We start from the raw sequence: 24635 nt of genomic DNA on the forward strand, positions 1-24635 counted from the left end.
AATCCCTACAAAAATACCAATAGAATTTTTCACATAAGTAGAACATATAATCCTAAAATTTTTATAGAACCACAAAAGACCTCACATAGCCAGAGCAACCTTGACAAGAAAGCTGGAGGTATCATAATCCCAGACTCCAAGATATGCTACAGAGCTATAGTAATCAAAACAATATGGTAATGGCACAAAAAATAGCCACAGAGATCAATGGAACAGGACAGAGAACCCAGAAATAAAACCAACCGTACAGTCAATTAATCTATAAAAAGGAGGCAAGAATATACAGTGGGAGAAGACAGCCTTTTCAAAAAATGGTATAGGGAAAAATGGACATCAACAGGCAAAATAATGAACTGGATGGCTTTCTTACAGTATACACAAAAATAATCTCAAAATGGATGAGGACCTACATGTGAAACCTGAAAACTCCTAGAAGAAAAAGTAAGCAACAATCTATTGGACGTCAGCCTTAGCAACATTTTTCTAGATATGTTTCCTCAGGCAAAGGAAATAAAAGCAAAAATAAACTATTGGGAATACATCAAAGTAAAAAGGTTTTGCACAGCAAAGGACACCATCAATAAAACAAAAAGGTTAACCTACTGAATGGGAGAAGATATTTGCAAATGACATATCCAATAAGGGGTTAATATCCAAAATATATAAATAACTTCTATAGCTCAACACCTAAATAAATAAATAAATAAATAAATAAATAAATAAATAATTGGGTAAAGGACCTAAATAGATATTTTTCCAAAGAAGACATACAGATGGCCAACAGATACCTGAAAGGATGCTCAATATCACCAGGCATCAAGGAATGCAAATTGGAACCACAATGAGATATCACCTCATACCAGTCAGAATGGTTAGCATCAACAAGACAAACAAATGTTGGTGAGGATGTGTACAAGAAAAGAGAGTGCTCCTGCACTGTTGGTGGGAACATAAGTTGGTGCTACCACTATGGAAAACAGTTTGAAGGTTTGTCAAAAAATTAAGGGCACCTGGGTGGCTCAGTTGGTTAAACGTCTGACTTTGGCTCAGGTTATGATCTTGCGGTTCATGAATTGGAGCCCGGCATCGGGCTCTGTGCTGACAGCTCAGAGCCTGGAGCCTGCTTCGGATTCTGTGTCTCCCTCTCTCTCTGCCCCTCCGCTAATCGCACTCTCTTTCTCTTTCTCTCTCTCTCTCTCAAAAAAAAAAAAAGAATAAAACATTAAAAAAATTTAAATAAAAAAATAAAACTAGAAACACCATATGACTAGCAATCCAAGAATGAAATCAAAATAACTACATTTAAATACCATCAAAAAGAATACTTAGAGGGGTGCCTAGGTGGCTCAGTCGGTTAGGCATCCGACTTCGGCTCAGGTCATGATCTCGCGGTCCGTGAGTTCGAGCCCGCATCAGGCTCTGTGCTGACAGCTCAGAGACTGGAGCCTGTTTCAGATTCTATGTCTCCCTCTCTCTCTGACCCTCCCCCGTTCATGTTGTCTCTCCCTGTCTCAAAAATAAGTAAATATTTTTAAAAAATTAAAAAAAAAGAATACTTAGAAATGTAACAAAAGTATGTAGGACTTATATACTGAAAACTATAAAACATCATTGAAAGAAATTAAATACCTAAGTAAATGTAAAGACATCCCTTTGTTAACCAATTGGAAGGCTTAATACTGTTAAGCTGTCAATACTCCTCATAGTGGTCTACTGATTGAACAGAACCCCTGTCAAATCCCATATGGGGAAATTGAAAAAGTGATCCTAAAATTATCAAGTACATGAAAAGAATCCAGAGTAGCCAAAAAAAAAAAAAAAAAAAAATCTTGTAAAACAGTTGGAGGACTTAACATAAATACAGAGAGAGTGGTTGCCAGAGGGGAGGTGGTAGGGGGAATGGATAAAACAGGTGAATTCCAATTTCAAAACTTACTACAAATTACAGTCATTAACACTGTATTGTATTGCCAAAAGGACTGAAATGTAGGTAGATTAATGGAATAGAAGAGTCCCAAAATATCCCATACATTTTTGCCAATTAATTTTCAACAAGAATGACAAGACCATTTAATGGAGAAAACAGTCTCCTCAACAAATGGTGCTGATCTATATGCAAAAGAATGGTATTGGACTCTTACATCATAAAATTAACTTAGCAGGGATCAACAAGCTAAATGTAAGAGCTAAAACTATAGTACTCTGTAAAGAAAACAGAGGTAAATCCCCAAGACCTTGGATTAGGCAATGGCTTCTTAGATATGACACTAAAAGTACAGGCAATTAAAAAATACATACATTTGATTTTATCAAATTTGAAAAATCCTGTGCTTCAAGGATATTATCAAAAAAGTGAAGAGGCACCCTACAGAATAAAAGAAAATATCTGAAAGCCATATATTTGCTAGAGTTCTAGTATCTGGAATATATAGAGAACTCTTGCAACTCAAAAAATATGAACTCAACTTAAAAATGAGTGAAGAATCAAGTAGGCATGTTCCAAAGAAGACATATGAATAGCCAGTAGTACATAAAATAATGTCTAACATCATTAGTCATTTGGGAAAAGCAAATCAAAATGACAAGATACATTTCACACCCACTGGGAAGGCTATAATAAAAAAAGACATACAATAACTAGTTTTGATGAGGATGCGAAGACACTGGAACCTCGACATACTGCTGGCAGGAATGAAAAATGGTACAGCTCCTTTGGAAAACAGTTTGGCATTTCCTCACAGAGTTAAACATAGAGTAACCATATGACTAACAATGTCACTGCAAGAGAACTGAAAACCTATGTCCATACAAAAACTTGTACACAGATGTTCACAGAAGCATTATTCATAATAGCCCCAAAGTGGAAACAATACAAATGTCCATTAATTGATGAATGGATAAGGAAAATGTGAGATATGTATACACACACACACACACACACACACACACACACACACACATGCACAATGGAATATTACTCATCTACTAAAAGGAATAAAACACTGATTAATGTTATGATATGGATGAACCTTTAAAACATTATGCTAAGTGAAAGAGGCCAGGCAGAAAGGCGAAATATTCTATACCATTAATACAAAATGCCCAGTACAGGCAAATCTATAGAGAAAGAAAGCTGATTAGCAGTTGCCATTTTAGGGAAGAGGAAAATGGGAACTGACTGCCTAATAGGTACAGGGTTTTCTTTTGGGAGTGAAGAAAACGTTGCACAACTTTGTGTATTATTACACAAATGAGTATATTGCTAATATTAGTGTATTACTAATATTATACAATATTAGTATATTACTAAACCACTGAGTTTTAAGCTTTAAAATAGTGAATTTTAGGGGAGCCTGGGTGGCTCAGTTAGCTAAGCATCTGACTTCAGCTCAGGTCATGATCTCTTACTTGTGAGTTCGAGACCTGCATTAGATTCTCTGCTGTCAGCATGGAGCCCATCTCGGTTCCTGTCTCCCTCTCTCTCTGCCCCTCCCCAGCTCGTGCTTTCTCTGTCTCAAAAATAAAACATAAAATACAATGGTGACTTTTATGGTATGTGAATTATATCTCAAAAAAATCTCTGCATAACAAGGTAGAGTGACTTCAAGATGATTTCCTACATGAAATGGCTACTAAAAGGCATTTTTATTTCTATATTATTAGAATATTATTAAAATTAGCATTTGTCAGCTTCATTTTAACATGACTCAGAATTTGGCTCATGGTTAAACAACAAATCAGTAAAGCAACTGTAATAAAAATATTCATCTATGTAACAGATTTTTAAAAACATTCTCAACCTTTGAGTTGCCATCTGGATTTCTACTGTAAAGGAAATATAAAACTTTAAACTAAAAATTAGATCAGATATTCAACCTCATGCAAGTTTACAAACTAGCAAAATAAATTCAAATGTAATACATAAATTTATACTTTGAAAAATAAAAAACTTGTGAATTTGCAAACTCAAACAAAAATAATGGAAACAAGCAACGATCCTCAATCAATACACTACACCATTAGGTGAAAGTTTTCTGGGAAAACTTTAGGATGGACGAATCAAGCTGACAACTCCTGAACTCACTGAACACTCTTAACATCACTAAGAATGGAACAAAGCAGACATTTAACCCTCCTGATGGATATGAAGAATTAAGATTATTTCATTACCACTTACAAAAGCATTTTTGCCAATATATACATACATATACACATACGTAACTTTTTTAAGTCTCTTAATATCAATGCACAAAAGACAGTTGGGATAGAGGGATAAGGTGAATGAAACAAATGTGCAATTACATACCCAGAATGTGGGAAATTTTACAGAGCAAATTATATAGTCTCTTTAACAAAAAAATTCACTAAAGAGAGGGGGAACTATTATAAATAAAAAGAGGCTTATGGAAACTATAATTTGTCTTCCAAACTGGGATACTTTTGAAAGTGATAGAAAGTTTTATTCATAAATATGCAAGACAATAGGCATGAACTGGTACCACTCAAAAGCCTCAATCAAATACAAGGTATGGGCTTTCTTGCTGGCAATATAGTTTTGCTTTTTATTATTATTTTTTGAAAAAGATCCAATTAGGAATCTAAATATGGTCTGAACATGACATGAAAAGATATTAAAGAATCACTGTCAATTTTGAGATGAATGAAAATGACAGTGTAACTAGGTTTTATAAAAAACATCCTTGTCTGTTAGAGATATACACTGTTAGAGATGGTATCTGTGTTTTGCTTTAAAACACTGTCGGGGTGGCAGTGGGGGTAGGAAGTGTAGGGGAAATATGTGAAATAGTATTGATAAAATGTTGATAAGTATTGAAGCTATGTAACGGGTCCGCAGGGATTCATTAGACTGCACTCCTCCGTTTATGCATGTTTGAAAATTTTTATAATATAAAGTTAGCTTAAAAAAAAAACAAAAAAACACAACATTTAACATCACCCAGCACGGCAAAACACATTTCTGGCTTTGACTTTCTTATAATGACACTCCCACAACTCTTAACTTGCCAAAAACATATTGGTTAGGCTTAGTCATAAAATGGAAATCTCAAAGGGAAATCTTTAAAGGAGAAACAGCTGGTTAATCTCAAAGGAAATGTAAAAATCCATTTTTGACTTTCCCACTGAAAGATTACTCTGAGAGTTCTTTTCTGGACTCACAGTGGTTGGTTATGGTGCATGTAGGCATTGGGATTTGTAAGAACTCGGTGACGAGATTCATACAGCCTTGAATATTAAACTGAGTCAGCAGCCCCAATTTGAGATTATCCTCTGTTTTTGGCAAAGTCATAATTCTAACTTCTGCCAAATATAAAATGTATTTTATGGGGTATTAGAAACTTCAAAAGCTATATCTGAATGAAGTCTCTATTGCCATTGGTGTCTGTTTTAATTGTGTATGTTAAGTACATTGTTTTGTTTTTTGAGAATTATTCTAAACACTCTTAGCCCCAAGCTAAAATTTAGTCTAAATAATTACTCACCCTTATGATGGAATTCCAGACAAAGAGAAGCAAAAGTATGCAGACTGGCCTTTAAAATGTTTTAATCATTGAAACACATATTTCAATAGTTTTGTACTCGCCTCTTATTTAGACCACTTACACTGTAATTTTTCTTAGATCCTGGCCCAATCTTTTACTGTTCATGGATTTTAAATGCAAAATAATACAATTTAGGAAAGTTCTTGACAGAATTTCTTTCTATATGTCAGATTCCATGACAGGCAATGGCATTTATAGAAATTACAGAAAAGCCTTCAGGGGAAAAATACCAGATATATAATAACTGAAAATTAAATCAATTACAAAAAAATAAGAAATATAGTTTGCATGAAACTTCAAGAAATTTAAATTAAAACACTGCTATTTTCACAAGAAGTTCCTCAGTAGTTTAGAAGTTCAAGCCATCAAGTCTAAAAGGAAGTCTGCTTTAAAAAACAAGGCAGATAGTTAATTCCTGAGAAAAGTGCTATCAGGGACATCATCTCAAGGTGCCTTAACTTCATTTTCTTTGATTAAAGGCATTTAAATACATCTTTTAAAGAAGGAGCAAGGGAAATTAGGGTAAACTGAAAAGTATTTTACACATAAAGCTGTCCATCATAGGTTTATGAGTCATATGTTATGAACCAGATTTCCACTTTCCAACACATCAATTATAAAAGTGGATTTATGGCAGTGAGGAACACACACACATACATGAGATTTTTGGATCATAACTACCACGGGAAGCCACGTCCCCACCTTTGATATGTGAACAGTAACTTTCTTAGACATATTATTTATAATTGATTTGCATACCCCCCATGACCCAGAGAGAGAATCCATGTTAGTATTTACTAACCATGTTAGTAAAGCTATAGTAGTCAGAATAATAGTCACCAAAGGAACAAATGAGGTTACAATGGGATGTTGCAATGAGTGGCATAGTATTTCTATAAATTCAGTAAACTATATTGCAGTTTGGTGAACGCAGAGGAACGGAGACTAAAGGAAGAAATGCAAAATTAAAAAGAATTTTAGAACTGGGGCGCGTGGGTGGCTCAGTTGGTTAAGTGTCAGACTCTTGATTTCGGCTCAGGTCATGACCTCAGGGTTGGTTGGAAGATTGCCCTGTGTAGGGCTCCGCGCTGAGTGTGGATCCTGCCTGGGATTCTCTCTCTCTCTCTCTCTCTCTCTCTCTCTCTCTCTCTGCCCCTCCCCTGCTAGTGCTTTTTCTCTCTCCCAAAATAAACAAATAAACATTTTTAAAAAGTTATTTTAGAGCCAGCTGTCAGTAAAATTACACTGTAGCATTTCAGTGTAGCACTGTGAATTCTCCCATACTCTTTTTAAAAAAATGTTATATAGGAATAGCAGAGGAAGAATAAAAATGAAGCTTTCTCCAAGTGAAGATTTAAACTTCCTAAACTGGATAAGGTTGACAAACAAAGACATACTAGTCCTTGGATGCACTAAATATATTTAACTGCATACCCCTGGCTCTGTTCCAAATGTTTATATTCCTGGAAAATAATGCATAAATAGCCACTAATTTCTTGATTATTTAGTAGCAGTAAAAATGAAAGCAATTTTTATTGGTATTGTGAAAATGATAAACTTGATTGAACTGAAGTCTGAATCAGTCTGTTTCTACAGAAGTTCTATAAGCCTTATATTTTCACGTTTGCTACATTAAGGTCCTTGACCTGGGAATCCTAAAATTTCTCATCGAACTTACTTTCTGCTTCAGCTACTGCAACACAGAAATGGTGTCAATACTTACTAATGTGGTTGCCAGCCACACAAAGGGCTGTCACATGCACCAAGTGGACACACAGATACTTTCAAATTTATGGCACAACTGAGTTCATGTGGGTACGGACATTCAGACTTGCAGCAAGCTGCTCCTAACTAAATGTCTACGCTGTCTGAAGGTACAAAATAATTCATGGAATCGCCTCGGATTACCCGTGTTAGCAAATACGACTTCCTACTGCAGGACTGGGAAACAGGCATTTCGATCCTCATTTAGTAAATGTACAAATGCAGGTTCAACTCTCTTCCCACAAACCAATAATTAGGTTTTGCTTAGTGGAAAGAGAGGGAGGCATCACTTACTCTTCATTCAGGGCACACCGACGATTGGTGAGAGTGCCATATTTCCTCAGCGTTTCGGTGAGCTCTGAGTAGAGTTTGTCAGCCAGAGACAGTGGGATTCCTTCCCACACCAGGATGAGAATCACAATCACAGCCGCCTCACAGGTGTGGCCAGCTCGCTCCCGCACCAAACATAGTAGCTTCTCCTCGCTGCAGCTTCTGCGAACCACCTGTGTGGGTCACCATTCCACCCCAACACCCCCACCCCAACCAAAACAAAACAAGGGTCACTTGTGGCAGATGAGAGCATTGATTTATGTACGTATATTTTTGCATGTCTGGGTCACAATTAGGGCAATGTTTGCCAGCTCCTGCAACTTGCCTTTTGCTAGCCATCTATACGGTGGGGTCAGAATTAGGCGGGATGCAAAACCGTGCAATGTTTAGCAGACTGTGCCCAGTACAGTGGGGGGCAATGCCCCCTACATTAAAGCTAGAGCTACATGGAAGACATGGTCGTCTTTTTTCACAAAGTTCAAGGCTTTCAAAAATGACAACATAAAGATTAATGGAAGGTATTTAAAGGATTAAGGGTGACTTCTTCCTATCCCAGGAAGAATCATACTTTTTAGCAAATTGAATGGACCTCGTCTTCGCTATTACATTCTTTCAATTAAATACAGTTTGTACCTGGCTTAAAAACTAATCTGCCTTTTCTTTAAGAGATGACACAAAATAAATATAAGCAATGTTCATTTCAACCGGCATAAATGACTCTTTGATCTGGGTAACCCAATTCTCAGAGTTAGATTAATGAATCAAAATGCCCACGACTGAAGATCAAAGGCCTCATCAGGTCACACTTACCCATTTAGCAATAGGACATCCCTGAGAACTTTTGCCTTCTTTACCAGTATAGATGACTCTTTCAATCCTAATAGCTTTACCCTTCTGTCCAAACCTTAAAAGAAATCCACAGAAACACACACACATAAAATTAGCAAATGAAGCTGAGGCAACCAAAATACTGAACATTTGAGCATAATTTTATTCTATGACCACATCCTGAGAAATGAATGGTTTATTTTTAAAAAATAGGTCTAAGCCAAGCAAACTGGATAACAGACTTTAAGCTTTATACTTCTTCAGTATCAAAATATATGGATAATTGTAATGAACTATTTTGAAATTATATGTTGGGTGAAAATAATGGGAAAGCTTATTTTTAGACATAATTTCACAAAGCACAAAACTTTTTTAAGTTTGTTAAGTTCAGTCTTCTAAGACATATTACTATTTGGTTTTTGTCCTTTACTAAATTTAGCTAGTTTAAAACTTGGGGAATCACAATAGATTCTAGTTAGAACTGTTCCTCAAAGAATCTCTAACATTTTTAAAAAGATGGTTCACAAATCACTAGCATTCAGCAATTTTGAAAATATAGGATAGTTCTAGAAATAGATTATATTTTTCCTTAGGACCAAGGCACTACTTACTGCTTGCTAGTAACAAAAGGCACTTAGGGTATCTGCCAGGCTACTAGATGATTATTTAGTGAATTTCTACATACTAATTAGCAACGAATAATTTGTAAATTGGGCAAGAATGATACAAAACATGTCCTTGCTGCCCAGAACGTCTCCTAATATATTTTAATGATAACACTGCCTACCTCTTAAAGAAAGGCACCCTAGCACAGTAACAGCTCACTGCTGGGGATACCAATATGAAAGTTTCTCTTTGCATTGATTATCTCACTCATTAGAGTCTTCTACATGCAGGACTAACTGTGTAGATTCAGGTAAATACTTGCATACCTGTGATTAACAGTAAAAAAAAAAAAAAAAATGCAGCTATAAATAGAATCCTCTCTCTTTCTATTCAGCATCTCACACTTACCCTCTGCTCATACTAAGGGATAACGTCCCTAGAGGGAACTACTCGTTTACAGCTCTAGGTGAATTTAACTCAACGGCTCCTTTCTTGTGTCACATTTCCCCGCTGTTTCTTCTGCGACCCTTTATCATCAAGTGGGAAAGCCAGAGTGGGGCCTGTCTTTGCAGCCGGTGCCAGCACCCTTGCGCCTGGCAGGCTGGCTGGCTGGTTCTTGTGCGTGCCTGGGTTTTCTGGCATCCATCTCCAAGTGGGCAGCCTGTGCCAGCTCGCAGACTATTAGTCCTGTCAAATATTGTGACTCTCTGGTGAATAGCACAGTGTGTAGTGCTGGCAACCCTGGAATAGCTAAGCCTACTAATAATTACTCAATTTACAATTGTTTACTGCTTTGTATGTGAAAGCTGAAAAAATTCTGACATATACAAAAGGATAAACGTTAATCTGCCCTGTGCCTTTGCGTTAATTACCTTTCTTCCATGATTTCTCTAATAGCTGCCACATTAGGACCTGCTCCTAGATGGGTATAAAAAGGACCTTCATCTTTTTCAATAATTTGCTCTGTTGAGATAATAGAAGATTATTATTTTAGACCTCAATTATACTAAATATAAAGGCTACATCCACAAAGCTTATCCCCCAACTGCACATTAAGGGCCCTAAATGTGACTGTAAACATTTTTTTCTTTAAAATGAATAAATTGATGGACTAATCTATTAGAAAATGTGCCAAATAATTAAGTATATGTACATGCTGGCTGTTGGATAAAAATATATTAAATTACATTTCAGATACGGAATAAGAAATTATTTATTTTAAACAAAATAAGTGGAACTAAACAAAACAGTGAGGGAATTAGGTTATATGTAATACCAACTAAAATTCAGTTTTTTGAATTGAAACAAAATTTTATAGCTAACTAGAAGCCTGCCTGATACTTGGATGTTAAAAGATTAAAAATAAAATTTCCTGTCTTCTCTCACCCCAGGATATTGCTCAGTTTTTATTGTCAAGTTACCTTTTTCTCCTCTTGTTTCCCCTCAACATTTAATAGCTGAGTTTTGAAAATAAGAATATTGAATCCAGACCCATATTTGTATGTACTTGAGAATAATTTGATGAGAGAAAATACTGGAGAGAGGGTCAGGTAAAAGGAAGAGGTTCTTGTAAACTACCAAAGATGGAAAGTAGGAGGAGAGGTTAGGATGATAGAAGAAACTGCAGATGATTAGAACTTACCTAATGTTATCTATGACTGCACCCCTGAGGCAACCTAATATTAACCACACAAAGGGGCAGTATGGATCCTCCCTCCATTCTTCTATAAAATGTGGGGTGTCCCGTTGTAAGAGGAATAAGGAAAGGCGGGCGGACCATTGGCCACATTAGTTTAACATTTGTTTTTTCAAATGTCTTCTATTGTGTCCAAGTTGAGGAACTGTAATAAAGTCTTCATATATACATATATTTATGCATCTATTGGCAAGATGGTTTCCCTATTCCAATGGACCTATTACATATCCTGAATTTTTTTTTAAAAAGGTGTTTGTTTAAAAAAAAAAGAAAAGGAAAAAAACATATTTTCTATCAGAAGATAAGACTTTAAAGAGAAAATAGAATCAAAATGAATATAAATCGTACAATATTTCAAGGTTATCAAGGCAGAAAGGGCAACTTCATGAGTATTCAGAACGTCAGCATTACAATTTCCCCCAACTCACCAAGATTGAAGATAATAACTTCCCACTTATGTAGAAATTAATGTTGTGAAACCACTAATACATTCAACCTTGAATTAATACATATTAAAAAGCTCCTACATGAGTTTACATATTAGCAGTTATTTTCTCATTTTAATAGATGTTTTTACTGTCTAGGTGTCTCTCCAGGAGGTGATGTACAAAGAGTTAAACAGATTAATCTAAAACTGATACCTTTATATTTTAAAGGGTTTTATTAGAGGAAAAATGAGCATGCACATTGTTTTAAGTTTTTGGAAAAACAATGTAAGTGAAGTTCTCTCTTGCACAGCAGAAGCATCTGTAATTTAAAGACAAGAAATGTAAGCTTCAGACTTTTTATGAGCCTTTACAAATTGCTGCCAGACTCAAGATTTTTTAAAAAAGAAAGAAAATCCCATATCTGAAGATGAATTTGCTAATTCTGGATAAACACCATGTGTCTCAGTACTTTTCTAGCACTTACCTACACATCTGCATGATGGAAAATCATATTGAGTCTTGACAGGTGTATCCAATAAATTTTTTATAGGAGTATCTAGTAATTTGGAAGGTGACTCTAAAAAATTATTGAGAACAGAACCAGCTGTTCTTTTGGTTGGTGTCTTTTCTGCAGAAGGAGTTGCTTGTTGCTCTAAAGTTTGGGTGTGGCTATCAAGTTCTGCAGCAGTGGTTTGTCTAGTTAAAACTGTGACTGGCCCTGACATTTCAACTTTCACTTGTTTCTGTGATTTGAGAGTTAGAGCCTTATGGTCAAATAATGACTTGACCTGAAACTTCTTCAGATGTTGCTCCATGGTCTCAAGGATGCTCCTTTGCTGCACATTATCACAACTCGGGGGTGGAATCTCTTGCTTAGTTACCTTTTTCCACATTTTGTTTTCTGGTTGTGCTGCCATGGGGCGCATACAGGTATGGGGCTTGGATCCAGGTTCAACCTTAATGGGCCTGTGCATCTGATTATGGCAAGACTCAGTTTGGGGTTGTTGTGTTTGCTGCTGTTCTTGCTTTTGCAAGAGGTGCCACCGTAGAGCAGCATGCTTTTGAATGTCCTTCTGGGGAGGGGTCTGAAGGTGACTTCCTCCCTGGTCAGACACAGGGAAAGCATTTGCTTGGTTATGCATCAGGTACCTTTGCTGAGGGGGTTGTGCCGCTTGATGACCAGACATGTCTTGGTTTCTACTTCTATATCCCTGTAGAACTGAAGCTTGTTGTGGCTTCTGCTCCTGTTCTTGAAAGCACCTGTGAAGAACATCTTGCTTTGGAGTCACATTATTTGGAAAATATTGCATGTGATGCAAATTTTGAGTCTTGTTTCCTGCAAAGAGGTCAGAATTGATAGTGTGTTCCTTATTTTCTGGAGCTAGGTGTGTATTGTTCGAACAAGAAATCTGTAGTTTGCTTGTATTTGATTTCAAGGTCTGACCATAGGGGGAATTTCTACTATTCATATTCTGCACTTGCTCCAATCCCATTTGACTATTATGAGTCTGGAACTCACTTGATTTCAAATACTGATTTTCACCACGGAAACATTCTTCCATTTTAATCTGGCTAAAGAATGATCCTTCTCTTTGCTGATCGTTGTTGCCTTGGGGGTGAGAAAAAGTCTGGGACATTTGTTCTTTATTCTTCATTTGTAATTTTTGCTGCTGCTGCTGGTTTTGAGCGATAAGTGAATTCTGGGATGGTTGCGGTTGTGCTGCCTGCTTGTGAGGCTTGTGTTGTAAAAGGTGCGAGTTTGAGAATGGCTCAGTCTCCGAAGCCTGCTGATTCAAGTGCTGTTTCAATGCTGGGGGCATGAGTTTCTCAGTTTGGGGATCTGGTCTTTGCTGAAAGTAAAACCTAGGGGTGCACAGTGACTGCACGTGAGCTTCGGATGAAGGGTCTGTCTTAGAGAAGTGCACCTGGAGTGAGGGTTTTTGGAACTGGAGCTGTTGGTCCACTGTACCTCGAAACTGCCCTTGATTCATCTCACCTTGGTACCTTTGTGGCCTCTGCTCTGGCTGCATTATTTTCTGGATGTATGCCTGCCCTGGGAGCCCCCCAGGCAGGTTGGAATTTCCAGTGTATTGTTTGGAGGTCATTTGAGTGGAGGGGTTGGACTGATACTGAAGAACTGACCGCAGTGATGTCTCATGACATTTTGGATGGGATTCTGCTTGATGAAAGTGAGGGGGCTTCAATTCAATCCACCCTGGTTTCAGATAGGGCTGTGCTGGGGGCACAAGACCTCGTGTTTGTTCCTTGTCTCGACCCTTCGGAATATCTTGCTCTTTGTGTCCCATCAACTGCTGGCAGTGGTCCTGTGGATCCCCACTGCTACCAAGAATTGGTGGGTTATGCTTGAGGCGTTCTGATATTTGTCTCGCTTTCTCAGAACATGAGGGAATAGTCACGGTCCCTGGAGTCCGCATGTCATTCTTGTTGACACAATTATTCTGAGGCCTTTCTGGTAGCATCAGAGAGTGGTTGGCTACACGTGTAGATTGATTAGGACTCGGGGATGACTGTGCCTCGGGCTGACCCTCTATTTTCACTTCCCTTAAAAGAGTTGTGTTACTTTGGTTGGGGTAGTGATGGTGTTCTTCCAAAACTCCATCATTCAGAGTGCTTTTTCCATCTGAAGGAAGCTGAGAAACCTGTGAAAGAGGAGGAGGGGGAGAAAGAAGCAATTGTGATGGTGGTGGTGTGGTAGGGGCAGAAAAGGAATCCTTAGTGAACACTGAGCTCTGCTTGAAGTAAGCACCATTCATTTCATTTTGCTTTAAATACCGTTCAGAGCTGCCACCAGGAGGCTGCAAATCGCTGCTGGAACCTGAACAGAATTCTTCACCAGATACTAGATTTGCGGTTCCTTGGATATTACTGTTTTCGTCACGAGACGGGCATATCTCAAAAACTGATTTTTGTGTTTCTGGTTTCTGAAAGGGACAGGTCCCTACCATTGCAGCTGTCTTACTGGCTTTGTCAGCATCACAGGCCTCAGTCACCACTGCAACTGGCTCTGGAGGCAGCTCAGAGTTCGAGGTCTGTGGGAGATTCATCTGCCCTGAGGTATGCAATGGGTGAGTGATCTCACAGGACAACTCATTAGTAGCCTGACTGTTAATGGCATGTATGTGAGATGTGGTTTTCTGCACCGCAACGGAAACACAATCTGGATAATATTGAGACAGTGTTTTTTCCAGGAGTTCACCATGTGTGTTTTCCATGGAAGAGGCAGAAACTGTAGCACCATTAGGCATTAGCACTGCCTTGTTTGTAAGAAGTAATATAATGTTCTTGTCATGGTAGTTAGCATTTTTCTCCTCCTGCTCTTTCAGAATCTGAAGCTCTGCTTTTTCAGACCTACTGCAGTTATGTGTTGAAAAGCTGATGAGATCTTTAACTGCATTTTCTTGGACTACAGAGCTTGCAGATTCTCTCTTATCACTCAAGTCGGAGACATTCAGTTGACTGCTGCCTTTGCCTGGATTTCTTTCTTGGCTTTCCCCGAAGTTCTTTCTTTCTCCATTAGCCTTTTGGTCTTGTCTCAATTTCTTGTTCTGATGAAGCCCAGAGAGAGAAGGTTCACTAACTGTGCGTTTTATTCCTCCATTCTGCAAGCACCTGGAATACCCTCTACCTTCTTGTATAAAGTCCGGACTCACGCGACTATTCTGGCTTCTCTTCATATGGGGTATTCCATAATAACTTTTGAAAGACTGCCACTTGGTGTCTCCATTTACTTCTGGATAAGGTCTCTCAGTTAATGGGCTTCCATTCTGGAACTTTAGAGCCAGAGGTTCTGTCTGGCAGATGGGAGAAGGAGATGGTGTCAGGAATGGACTTAGTCTGTTGCCCTCAACATGGTTGGTTCTATCCTGTTCCATCAGGCTTGCTTCGGGGCCATCCACAAGGCTGCCCTCTGAATGAATTCTAAAGAGCATGGAAACAGAAATTGAAGTGCATTAATACATATCTGACACTAATAATAAATCTTAGAGAATAATCATGGCCTTAATAGTATCGAAATTCCTAGACTTAGCAAACTATGATACTCCTTTTCATGTTTCAGAGGGACAACCAATAACTACTCAGGATCTGATTATTCTTGTCTTCCCAGCAGCTCTCAAATATTCATGGTCATAGAGAACAAAGATAATTTTTTTTTTTAAATTTTTTTTTCAACGTTTTTTATTTATTTTTGGGACAGAGAGAGACAGAGCATGAACGGGGGAGGGGCAGAGAGAGAGGGAGACACAGAATCAGAAACAGGCTCCAGGCTCTGAGCCATCAGCCCAGAGCCTGACGCGGGGCTCGAACTCACGGACCGCGAGATCGTGACCTGGCTGAAGTCGGACGCTTAACCGACTGCGCCACCCAGGCGCCCCGAGAACAAAGATAATTAAAATCATCAGCTAAAGTGGTAAGTTCATACTGCATTAGTAAATAGTATCAACTTCCTTCCCAAATTCTTTCTGTAAAAATGCTAAGAACAAGAAAGACTACCTCCTTTCTTTCTTCTCTAGTATTTTACATATCCAATTAATTCCATTTCCTACATATTCCTTGAATTATCTTCACTGCTACTTGGTAGCCAGACCAATATTATCTCACTTCATTATCTGTTGCAGTCAGTAGCTTTTTAAAAGGTTTCTTCCCTAGCCCAGCCTGTCTTCTCTCCAGTCCTTCGAGATTCCTTCAAATTGTTACCAAAGGGAATATTCTCAGTGCAAATCTGATGTCATATTCTCCTTTAACACACTTTATGGCTCCATATTGCCTGCATCAGTAGTTCTCAAACTCTTTCACCCACACACCTGAAAGACCAGGCATGCTCCCTTTAGTGTTAACTTCCCAGGAAATGGAATGGGGTAAAAAGTGTAGTTTATAAAATGTCATTTCTAAGTGATTCTATGTCTTCTTCCACAGGGGCTGGCTGCCCACTTCTACTGACAATTCCTGCCTGATATAAATGGTTTTTCATTGGCAGATTTCTTTTTTCTCTCCTACTTCCTCTCACATCTGAAGCTCCAACTATAACAATAGCTTATAAATACCCAAACATGGTAACTGTTTCAGACATTCATGCTGTTGTTTGTTGGCCTAGAATGCTTTTGTAGCCCCGAGATTTGTCCAGTGATCCCTACGCGTCCCTCTAAAATGGTCTCAGATATCACTTCCCCTAGGATTCCTTCTTTGATTTTCCAAGAGAATTAATCACACCCATTCCTATGTTGTTTCTATATCTTGTATATGGTCTACTGCTGAACATATCATACTCAATTTTATTTTGTTTGCACACTGGACTGTGAACTTAAGAATACTTTGTTCATTTTTGGGGCACCTGGGTGGCTCAGTCAGTTGAGCATCCAACTTTGGCTCAGGTCATGATATCATGGTTCATGAGTTTGAGCCCCATATTGGCCTCTCTGCTGTCAGCCTGTCAGTGCAGAGCCTGCTTTGGATCCTCTGCCCCCCTCCGTCTGCCCCTCCCCACCTTGCACTCTCCCAAAAATAAATAAATCTTTAAAAAAAAAAAAAAGAATACTCTGTTCATTTTTGTGCTTAGTATAGAGTGAGCAATTGATATAATTTTGCTCATTTCTTCATTCACTCATTAATTCAAATATTTCCAAGGCAAATACTCATGGAGATTTCAAAGTCCAAATGATTAGAGTGCAAGAAGAAATGAGTACTAAAAAACATAAATAATCCATCCTACAAAGTGAATTCGGCCCCATTCACAATACAGGCACGCTTTATTTTCTCAGTTTTTCTCATCGCATTTATTTTAAGGATGTAAGTAGGAAAAAAAAAAATCAAGACTATTTTCCCTTTGGGCTATAAAAAAGCTTTGTTAAAATAGTCAGTGGTTACTAACCAAGACAAATGAAATAGAAAAAGAAATAAGATATAAACATTGGAAAGCAACACTAAAGTTATCATTTATAGATAATAAGATTGTATACTGGTCAACCAAGAGAATCAACTGAAAAACTGTTGCAGTTTATGAGAATTCAGTAAAGTAGCTGAATACAAAAATCAATAGCCTTGTTATAGAAAAGCAAAAACCAGTCAGAAACTTTTGTGGAATAAAATACTGTAACAGGAAAAATATTCTTAAAACACTAGGAATAAATTTAAAAAGAAATGTAGAAGACCTATTTAAGTAAAGCTTGTTAGTTTTATTTGTAAAACTCTGTAAAATGTATGCATGCAAAAATAAACTCATAAGCAAAGTTAAAAATCATATAAAACTTTGCTTAATATACAGAACTTTGACAAATTGACAAGGAAAAGACCAGTCATTGAATATACAAATGACCAAGAGACATGGACAGTTCACAGAAAATGAGATGCAAATGGCTCTTATTTAAAGAGATATCTAGGATCACCCATAAATAAAAAAAATATAATAAAACTTCAACAAGATACAATTTTTTTCTCAAGTTGGCAAAGGTCAAAAGTTTGATAATACACAATGTTGGCAATCATGTGAGGAAACAAACAGACATTCCCTTGTGTGGTTCTTGGGAATGAAAACTAGTATAAATACCAGTAGTAGCAATTTAGCAATAATCTACAGAGTTTCATAGAAACTTCAGTTTTAAGAAGTTATCTAGCAAATATGCTCATATATATGTTAAATGATGTACGTACAATCTTTTGCAATAGCAAATGGTTGGCAACAACCTATATTTTCAGGTGCAAGTACTTCTAAGTAATTAAATGAAATACAGCAAGCTGAAGAACAGTGTTATATAAGAATGCCACAACCTGTACAGTTACAAAAATAAGTATCAAATCAGCTCTGGGAGAATTTACAACACACTTGTAATAATATTTTGGGTCTGGGAAACAGAACAGATAGTCTAGAGAATAGCACTGGGAAGGAAACTGCTTTTTATTACTGTTTTTGTAACTTTTAGGCAGGTATAGTAATTAGTAAATAGAACTTAAATTAAAAAGTCATAATTCCTACTGGACAAAGAAAACAACAGAGCAAAATGATATCTTTATTTCTGTTAGACCAATTTCCTACTAAATGTTGAGATGGGCTAGATGTGCATAGCTAGTAGTTACATATGCTGTTAAGCCCTTGAAATATGCTGAGTAAAAATTAAGGTGTGCCATAAGTGTAACTAACACTGGACCAAAAAAAAGAACATAACTCTTTTAAAAATATTTACTACACATTGAAATAATAAGATTGTAGATATTTTAAATAAAATATATCATTAAAGCAATTTCACTTGTTCCAAAATTTTTTACTTTTTAAAAAAAATTTTTTAAAGTTTATTCATTTTTGAGAGACAGAGCGTGAGTACGGGAGGGGCCAAGAGAGAGGAAGACACAGAATCCAAAGCAGGCTTCAGGCTTTGAGCTGTCAGCACAGAGCCCAATGTGGGGCTCAAACTCATGGACCATGAGATCATGACTTGAGCTGAAGTCTGACACTTACCCAACTGAGCTACCCAGGTGCCCCTATTTGTTTTAATGTGAGTACGAGAAAATTTTAAACTTCACATAGGGCTTATGTTGTACTTCTATTGGACAGCTCTAAGCTAGACTAATACTTTTTTTCTTTTTAGACTAATACTCTTAATCATCAATAATTCTTAATAATTAAAAAAAAAAACTTTAGTTCTAGAATCATGAAAATTGCTTTGCTGTGTTTGATATAAGGAGTTTCTGCAAAATCAGGGCCACTACCGCTTTTCAGAAATTAAGGAAAAAAGAAATAAGCCTAGATAAATTGTTTAGAGACTAGGTCAACTAGCTTTCCAAATACTTTAACAATAATGCTTTCTTTTGGCAACTGTGAAATCAATTTACACTCATACCAATCAAAATGTATTTACATGCACACACATACATTTATGTTATGTATTATATAAAACATGCAGACTCCATATATAATATATATTGTTCTTCTTAATTTTCTAGATATAAAGTACTATAAGCATTTAACACATTATTCTTTATTATGATCTATTGCACATAATTTGGATATTCTTTGCAGTGTCAAAGGCAGAATTACAACAGATGGAGTTTGCAAATCTTTTATGAGCATAAGAGTTCCTAAGAAGAAATGAAGGTGACTTAAAATGAAATTTATTTCAATATGGAGCTTTAAACACAATAGCTGTCTTTAAATACTAAACTATTAGCAGAACTATTCTGTCTGTGACAGCAATTTCTTTACTGAGTACAACCACTGTATGTGAAAAGTTAAATGGTTAACTTATAAGGAGAGGAGGAAAATTATATGGTATTTTTTCATTTTAGTAGGAGGATAATTTTTTGAGGATTATTTGCAATTGGTTTATGAATCTAATTTTGAACATATTTAAATTTATTGATTTAACAATAACGTGTCATTGTAAAAGAAGAAAAAAAATTTTGTTCCAATTCGATGTGTCCCAAATCACATTGTGTGTGTATATATCCTATAATATTACATGATGCAGTAATCCCGTTGCACAGCACACTTTTAATTTTATGCTGGCACTGGTGATTTTATACTAACACTGGTGAGCTTTCTTTCTCTTTCTTTCTTTCTTTCTTTCAGCATTATTTAATTAAAAAAAAGAAGAAATGAGACCTGTTAATTTTGCTCGTTGTAGAAATATTTAAAAGGTATTGATGCTATCTTTACAGTGTCACTTACATAAAGTTTTCCCAAGCTTACTAAAGTCAATAATTTATATATAAAAGAAAAAAATCTTCTAAGATGATTTTTTTTTATAGATATCTACATGGTAATCATTGAAAACTGAGTTAATAGGTTGTGTTTACAAGTTTAAGGGAAAAAAGAAAAATTTTTCTGAAGTTAAACTTTTTGAATGAATGTAAATTTTCACCATAGAGATTTTTGTGTGACATTCCTTTCGTTTCTCAGAGCCTAGAAATACAAATAGCTTTTATTCATTCATATCTGGTCTTATAGGTGATATTAGAAATATTTTAAATTCTCATAGCTGAGTTCTTTGGGATTGAGATAAAATATCTTTTATTTTGTCTTATACTAGAGAACATTTAATTACTGTAATATACGGGATAATATTCCCTTGTGCAAATAAATATTCAAATGGTTTTTAAAGTAATGCTAGCTCTCGGAGGTTTGGTGTATGGTACCTTATGCCAAATAATATTATATCTATAAAAATCAGGAGAGAGAATTTTTATTTTAGGAGTCTCAATTTTACAATAAGGACAGTGACTCACCTAAGAGGACACTGTCCAATCAACATTAAGGCATTTTTTTCTGTAAAATTGTTAAGAAGTTTATATGCAAGAGTATTGTCAGAAGAGCTTCTGGTAAATCTGGTATGGATGACTAGTTAAGCTTACCTGAGGATGTTTTTCATGGTGTCAATATTTCATGTTATAGTAATTAGATACAATTTTAAAATGAATTCTTTAAGGTATACTCTTATGGGTCATGGCTGATTTCAAGCTGTCAACCTTCAGCTCACAAAATTCTTGAACATTTTACAATCTGCTTTCACAAACTGTTATGAGCTGGTTCTAACACACTGCTGTTAGAGCTACCAAAATATTAACCAATGTTATTACTGTCTTTTTTTTTGAAATGGAATAAAAAGTTCCCCGAGATCAAATACATGACGTATTATTTTGATAGTCTTATATCCAGGATAGTACTGGACAACAGAAACTCTTGCTCTGTTTCAGAATTTACTGAATTGCCTTTTAAACTTTTGGAAAGCTAAGAAATTTTATAATGACGTATCCAAAATGAGTAATAATATGTGATGATGATGGTTCTAACAACGTATAAAACATTCCAGAGTATAAGAAAGGATCTGGTTCCATTTTCTCATTTTATAGATGTAAAAACTGAATGATTTGTTCAAGGTTAGGCATCAAAATAATCCCTCCCACAGGGGCTAGACTGGTAGCTCCATAATATCAAGAAAAATATATAGTTCAGGGAGAAGGTTTTAATTTGTTAATAAATTCATTTCACCAACATTTGAGTCTTTTTAGGATTAGGATGAAAAAATAAAGGATTCTGTTTACATGTCTGTAGGCCTGTAATTATTGGCACAATTAAGGGCATTCTGCATGTGTTTCAAAGTACCACTTCATTTAATTGGAAAAGGATAAAAAAGAAAATGTAAACATTTAGCACATGGAATTTGAAACTGCTACAGTTATTCTGATCCCTTCTTTGCCACCTTTCTGGATTCCTTCTGCAATCAATGCTGGGTTGCTGATCATTTTTTCCTTAAAATATTTGAGGACAATTTATAACTCTCCCTGGTAATGTCACTGAGAGAATTATAGCTCAATACTCATTAGTTCATTTGTACATACAGTCAAGCATTAGTTGAATCCCCACTCAGTGCAAGTGCTATGGAGTAGAGCTAACACAAAGATATATAGGTCCTGTATTAACCCTGGACTGTGGTTATGGTAAAGTAGTATGACTGTTCAAGAGCCACAGGCTATAGGAGAAGGAAAATGCACTAGCTGTCAGGGTCTGCATACCATCAACCCACATCTGTCGCATGAAATTTAACTTCATTCTCTCTTGCCTTAGTAAGAAAGAGATACACATCCCACTAAGTCAAAATCAGTTTTAAAAGGATAACAATGAACGCTCATCAGCATGTCTATCAACATCACTGAGGCAGAAGAACTAGTGTCTTAAGTAGAATATATCAGTAGTCATCAAGTACAGAGGAGACTATGTAAAAAAACTTGGTAGAGTACATTGTTCTAAAAATTGAGTAATATTCAACAAATGACTTATGGAAACTGTTCTGACTACTGAACTCTTAACCTAGGAAAAGACATGGCATATGCTTAGCTGCTTTAACAGTTATCTTCACTAATCAAAATGCAATAAATAGCTCATTATTTAAATTGTACACACACACAGGATTTTTGATTATGTGGGACAGCATGAGGTTTCTTCATAGGTCTATCAAAAAAGGCAATGTGAGGGGCGCCTGGGTGGCTCAGTCGGTTAAGCTTCCGACTTAGGGTCAGGTCACGATCTCGCGGTCCGTGGGTTCAAGCCCCGCATCGGGCTCTGGGCTGATGGCTCAGAGCCTGGAGCCTGTTTCAGATTCTGTGTCTCCCTCTCTCTCTGCCCCTCCCCCGTTCATGCTCTGTCTCTCTCTGTCTCAAAAATAAATAAACATAAAAAAAAAAAAAATTAAAAAAAAAAAAAAAGGCAATGTGACCTAAACATTAAAAATGGACAAAATAAGGGGTGCCTAGGTGTATCAGTCAGTTAAGCATCCTACTTCAGCTCAAGTCAGAATCTCATGATTTGTGGGTTTGAGCCCTGCATCAGGCTCTGTGCTGATAGCTCAGAGCCTGGAGCCTGCTTCATATTCTGTGTCTCCCTCTCTCTATTGCCCTCCCCCCCATTCATCGTCTGTCTCTCTCAAAAAATAAATAAACACTAAAAAAATGGACAAAATATAACATCCAAATTCTAAAATTAGCTTTGGAATTTTTTGAAAGCCCAAAGAGGCAGATTTAGAAATTATTTACCTACATGACAGATGTCAATTAAATCACAACCTAAAATATCACAATTCAGATCCTATTAGTTATATTATTTATGTTTATCCCTTTATTCTAATAGTCTAATATTTCCCATAAAATACGGCTTTCTAAGGAATGTAAAAGAATAGTTTTATCAGCCATAAATATCACCAACTTTGTTGGAAATTCTAAAGGTCAAATTATCACCAGGTAATATAATATATAGGAACATGCAAAAATATGTTATGGTCACCCTATGATTTCAGCTAATGCTTGAGCATAATTTATCAAAAGCTATGTGAGGGAGAAAGAGAGAGAGAAAGAAAGCAAGAAAGAAAGTAAGATATTGAGACAGAGACTGAAAATGCCAAGTATGTCACCCTTCGACTTCTATGTCAGAGGTACAAACTTCTATGAAAATACTGGTCTTTTGACTAGCAGCTAACATTTTGGTTTCCTAAGACCAAAACAGGCTTAGCTATAGCAGTTTTCCTTTGGTATTTGATTTCATTCCTTCTCCCGCCTCTCTGACAATAATTTATTATGAATTCAAGTCACATAGGCAGCATCTGTGAAACAATTACTGCATCTAGGACTGACTCTGCAGTCTAATCCATCATAATTATGACAGGCCTCTTTGAAGATGCTATGATGCATGACTTAAAAATAGCACATTAGTGTGCAAATGGATCAGCATCTCATTTCACCAATATGCATTTAGGGTTGTAATTTAGCTCAACACCATTTGACTCTTTTTGAATCACTCAAGAATGGTAGCTGTATCTTTCACCACATAAAGCTGTAGATGATGCTCAAAATTTGTGAAGAGGGCTCTCTGTTTTTGCTTTTATTTTTTGGTTTATTGATTTTGTTGGTAGTGTGTCTTTTACTGTTCTAAGAGAAAAAAATACACGTCATTTAAATCTCATGTCAGCTTTTTTCAAGGAGACAAAAGAATCAATTTATAGATTTGCATAGTTGCCATACTATAAAGCAGTGAAGTTTTTTTTTCTATAAAAAACTTTAAATTTATATACTAATATTAAAAATATATAAAACATTCTGCCATCATCAGATGAGTCCTGTGTATTAACAGAAGCAAATTATTGGAGAAAAATTCTTAAAAGCAGTTACTTGTAGGGACTGTATCTACTAAAGTCCATGTGATTCAGCATCAACCTTAGGAGACGACTGTGTATGTTTCTAATATGTCCACTGACAGGCTTTTCCTTATAGGTAATTCGGGCATTAAGAAATTAATCAATTATTGACATAGAAAACGCTAAATAACGATGATATATTTGACTATTTGCATAGATGGTACTAATCTCCAGATCTATTTTAGAGTCTTCCTACCCAAATGGGACATAATTTGTGTCAATTATACGTTTATTTCAAGATATGAGCAGGACAATGGGCCTCAGTATTATCTATTAAAACATCTCTAAGGATAGGGCTCTAAAATCCTCATCAAAATGTTGGTTTCAATCCCTATCTCCTGCATTTATCAAATTCCATGTAGTTTGACTTTCTTTCTTCATTAATAAATAATATTAGTATGATTGTTAAGCATCACTCTGGTAGTAAGCAGTTTTTTTTATAGGGCATTACTCATGAAATGAAAAACTATTCTTTATTAGCTTCATGCTAATATTAAAACAAAAAAATTAAAGGTAAAGAGTCAACCAGTCCAAAATATATATTTTCAACAGCAAAATTAATGTATCTAAGCTATATGTTAAGCCTGGAATATAATGCTTTATATATGCACTAAGTATGTAAACTATGAGGTGAATCAGTATTTTCATGGCAAAACTGACTTTTATTTCTCATCTTATAAGAATTTTCAACCTTAATATTAAGGAATCTGTGAACACTTCACCTCTCTTG

General features: G+C 36.2%; 1 protein-coding gene across 1 annotated transcript in view; it reads right to left on the reverse strand.

Annotated features, from left to right (window-relative positions):
• Positions 1–24635, reverse strand: part of TET2 (tet methylcytosine dioxygenase 2) — a 133397-nt gene that overhangs the window by 32572 nt on the left and 76190 nt on the right. Inside the window, 4 exon segments of the mRNA XM_019416365.2 lie at positions 7620–7828; positions 8466–8559; positions 9962–10052; positions 11698–15152. Of these exon segments, the coding sequence (XP_019271910.2) occupies positions 7620–7828; positions 8466–8559; positions 9962–10052; positions 11698–15106 (3803 nt within the window). The 5' untranslated portion in view covers positions 15107–15152.

The sequence above is a fragment of the Panthera pardus genome, unplaced genomic scaffold (genome assembly GCF_024362965.1).
Source record: "Panthera pardus isolate Hobbes unplaced genomic scaffold, ASM2436296v1 HiC_scaffold_13, whole genome shotgun sequence".
NCBI lineage: Eukaryota > Metazoa > Chordata > Mammalia > Carnivora > Felidae > Panthera > Panthera pardus.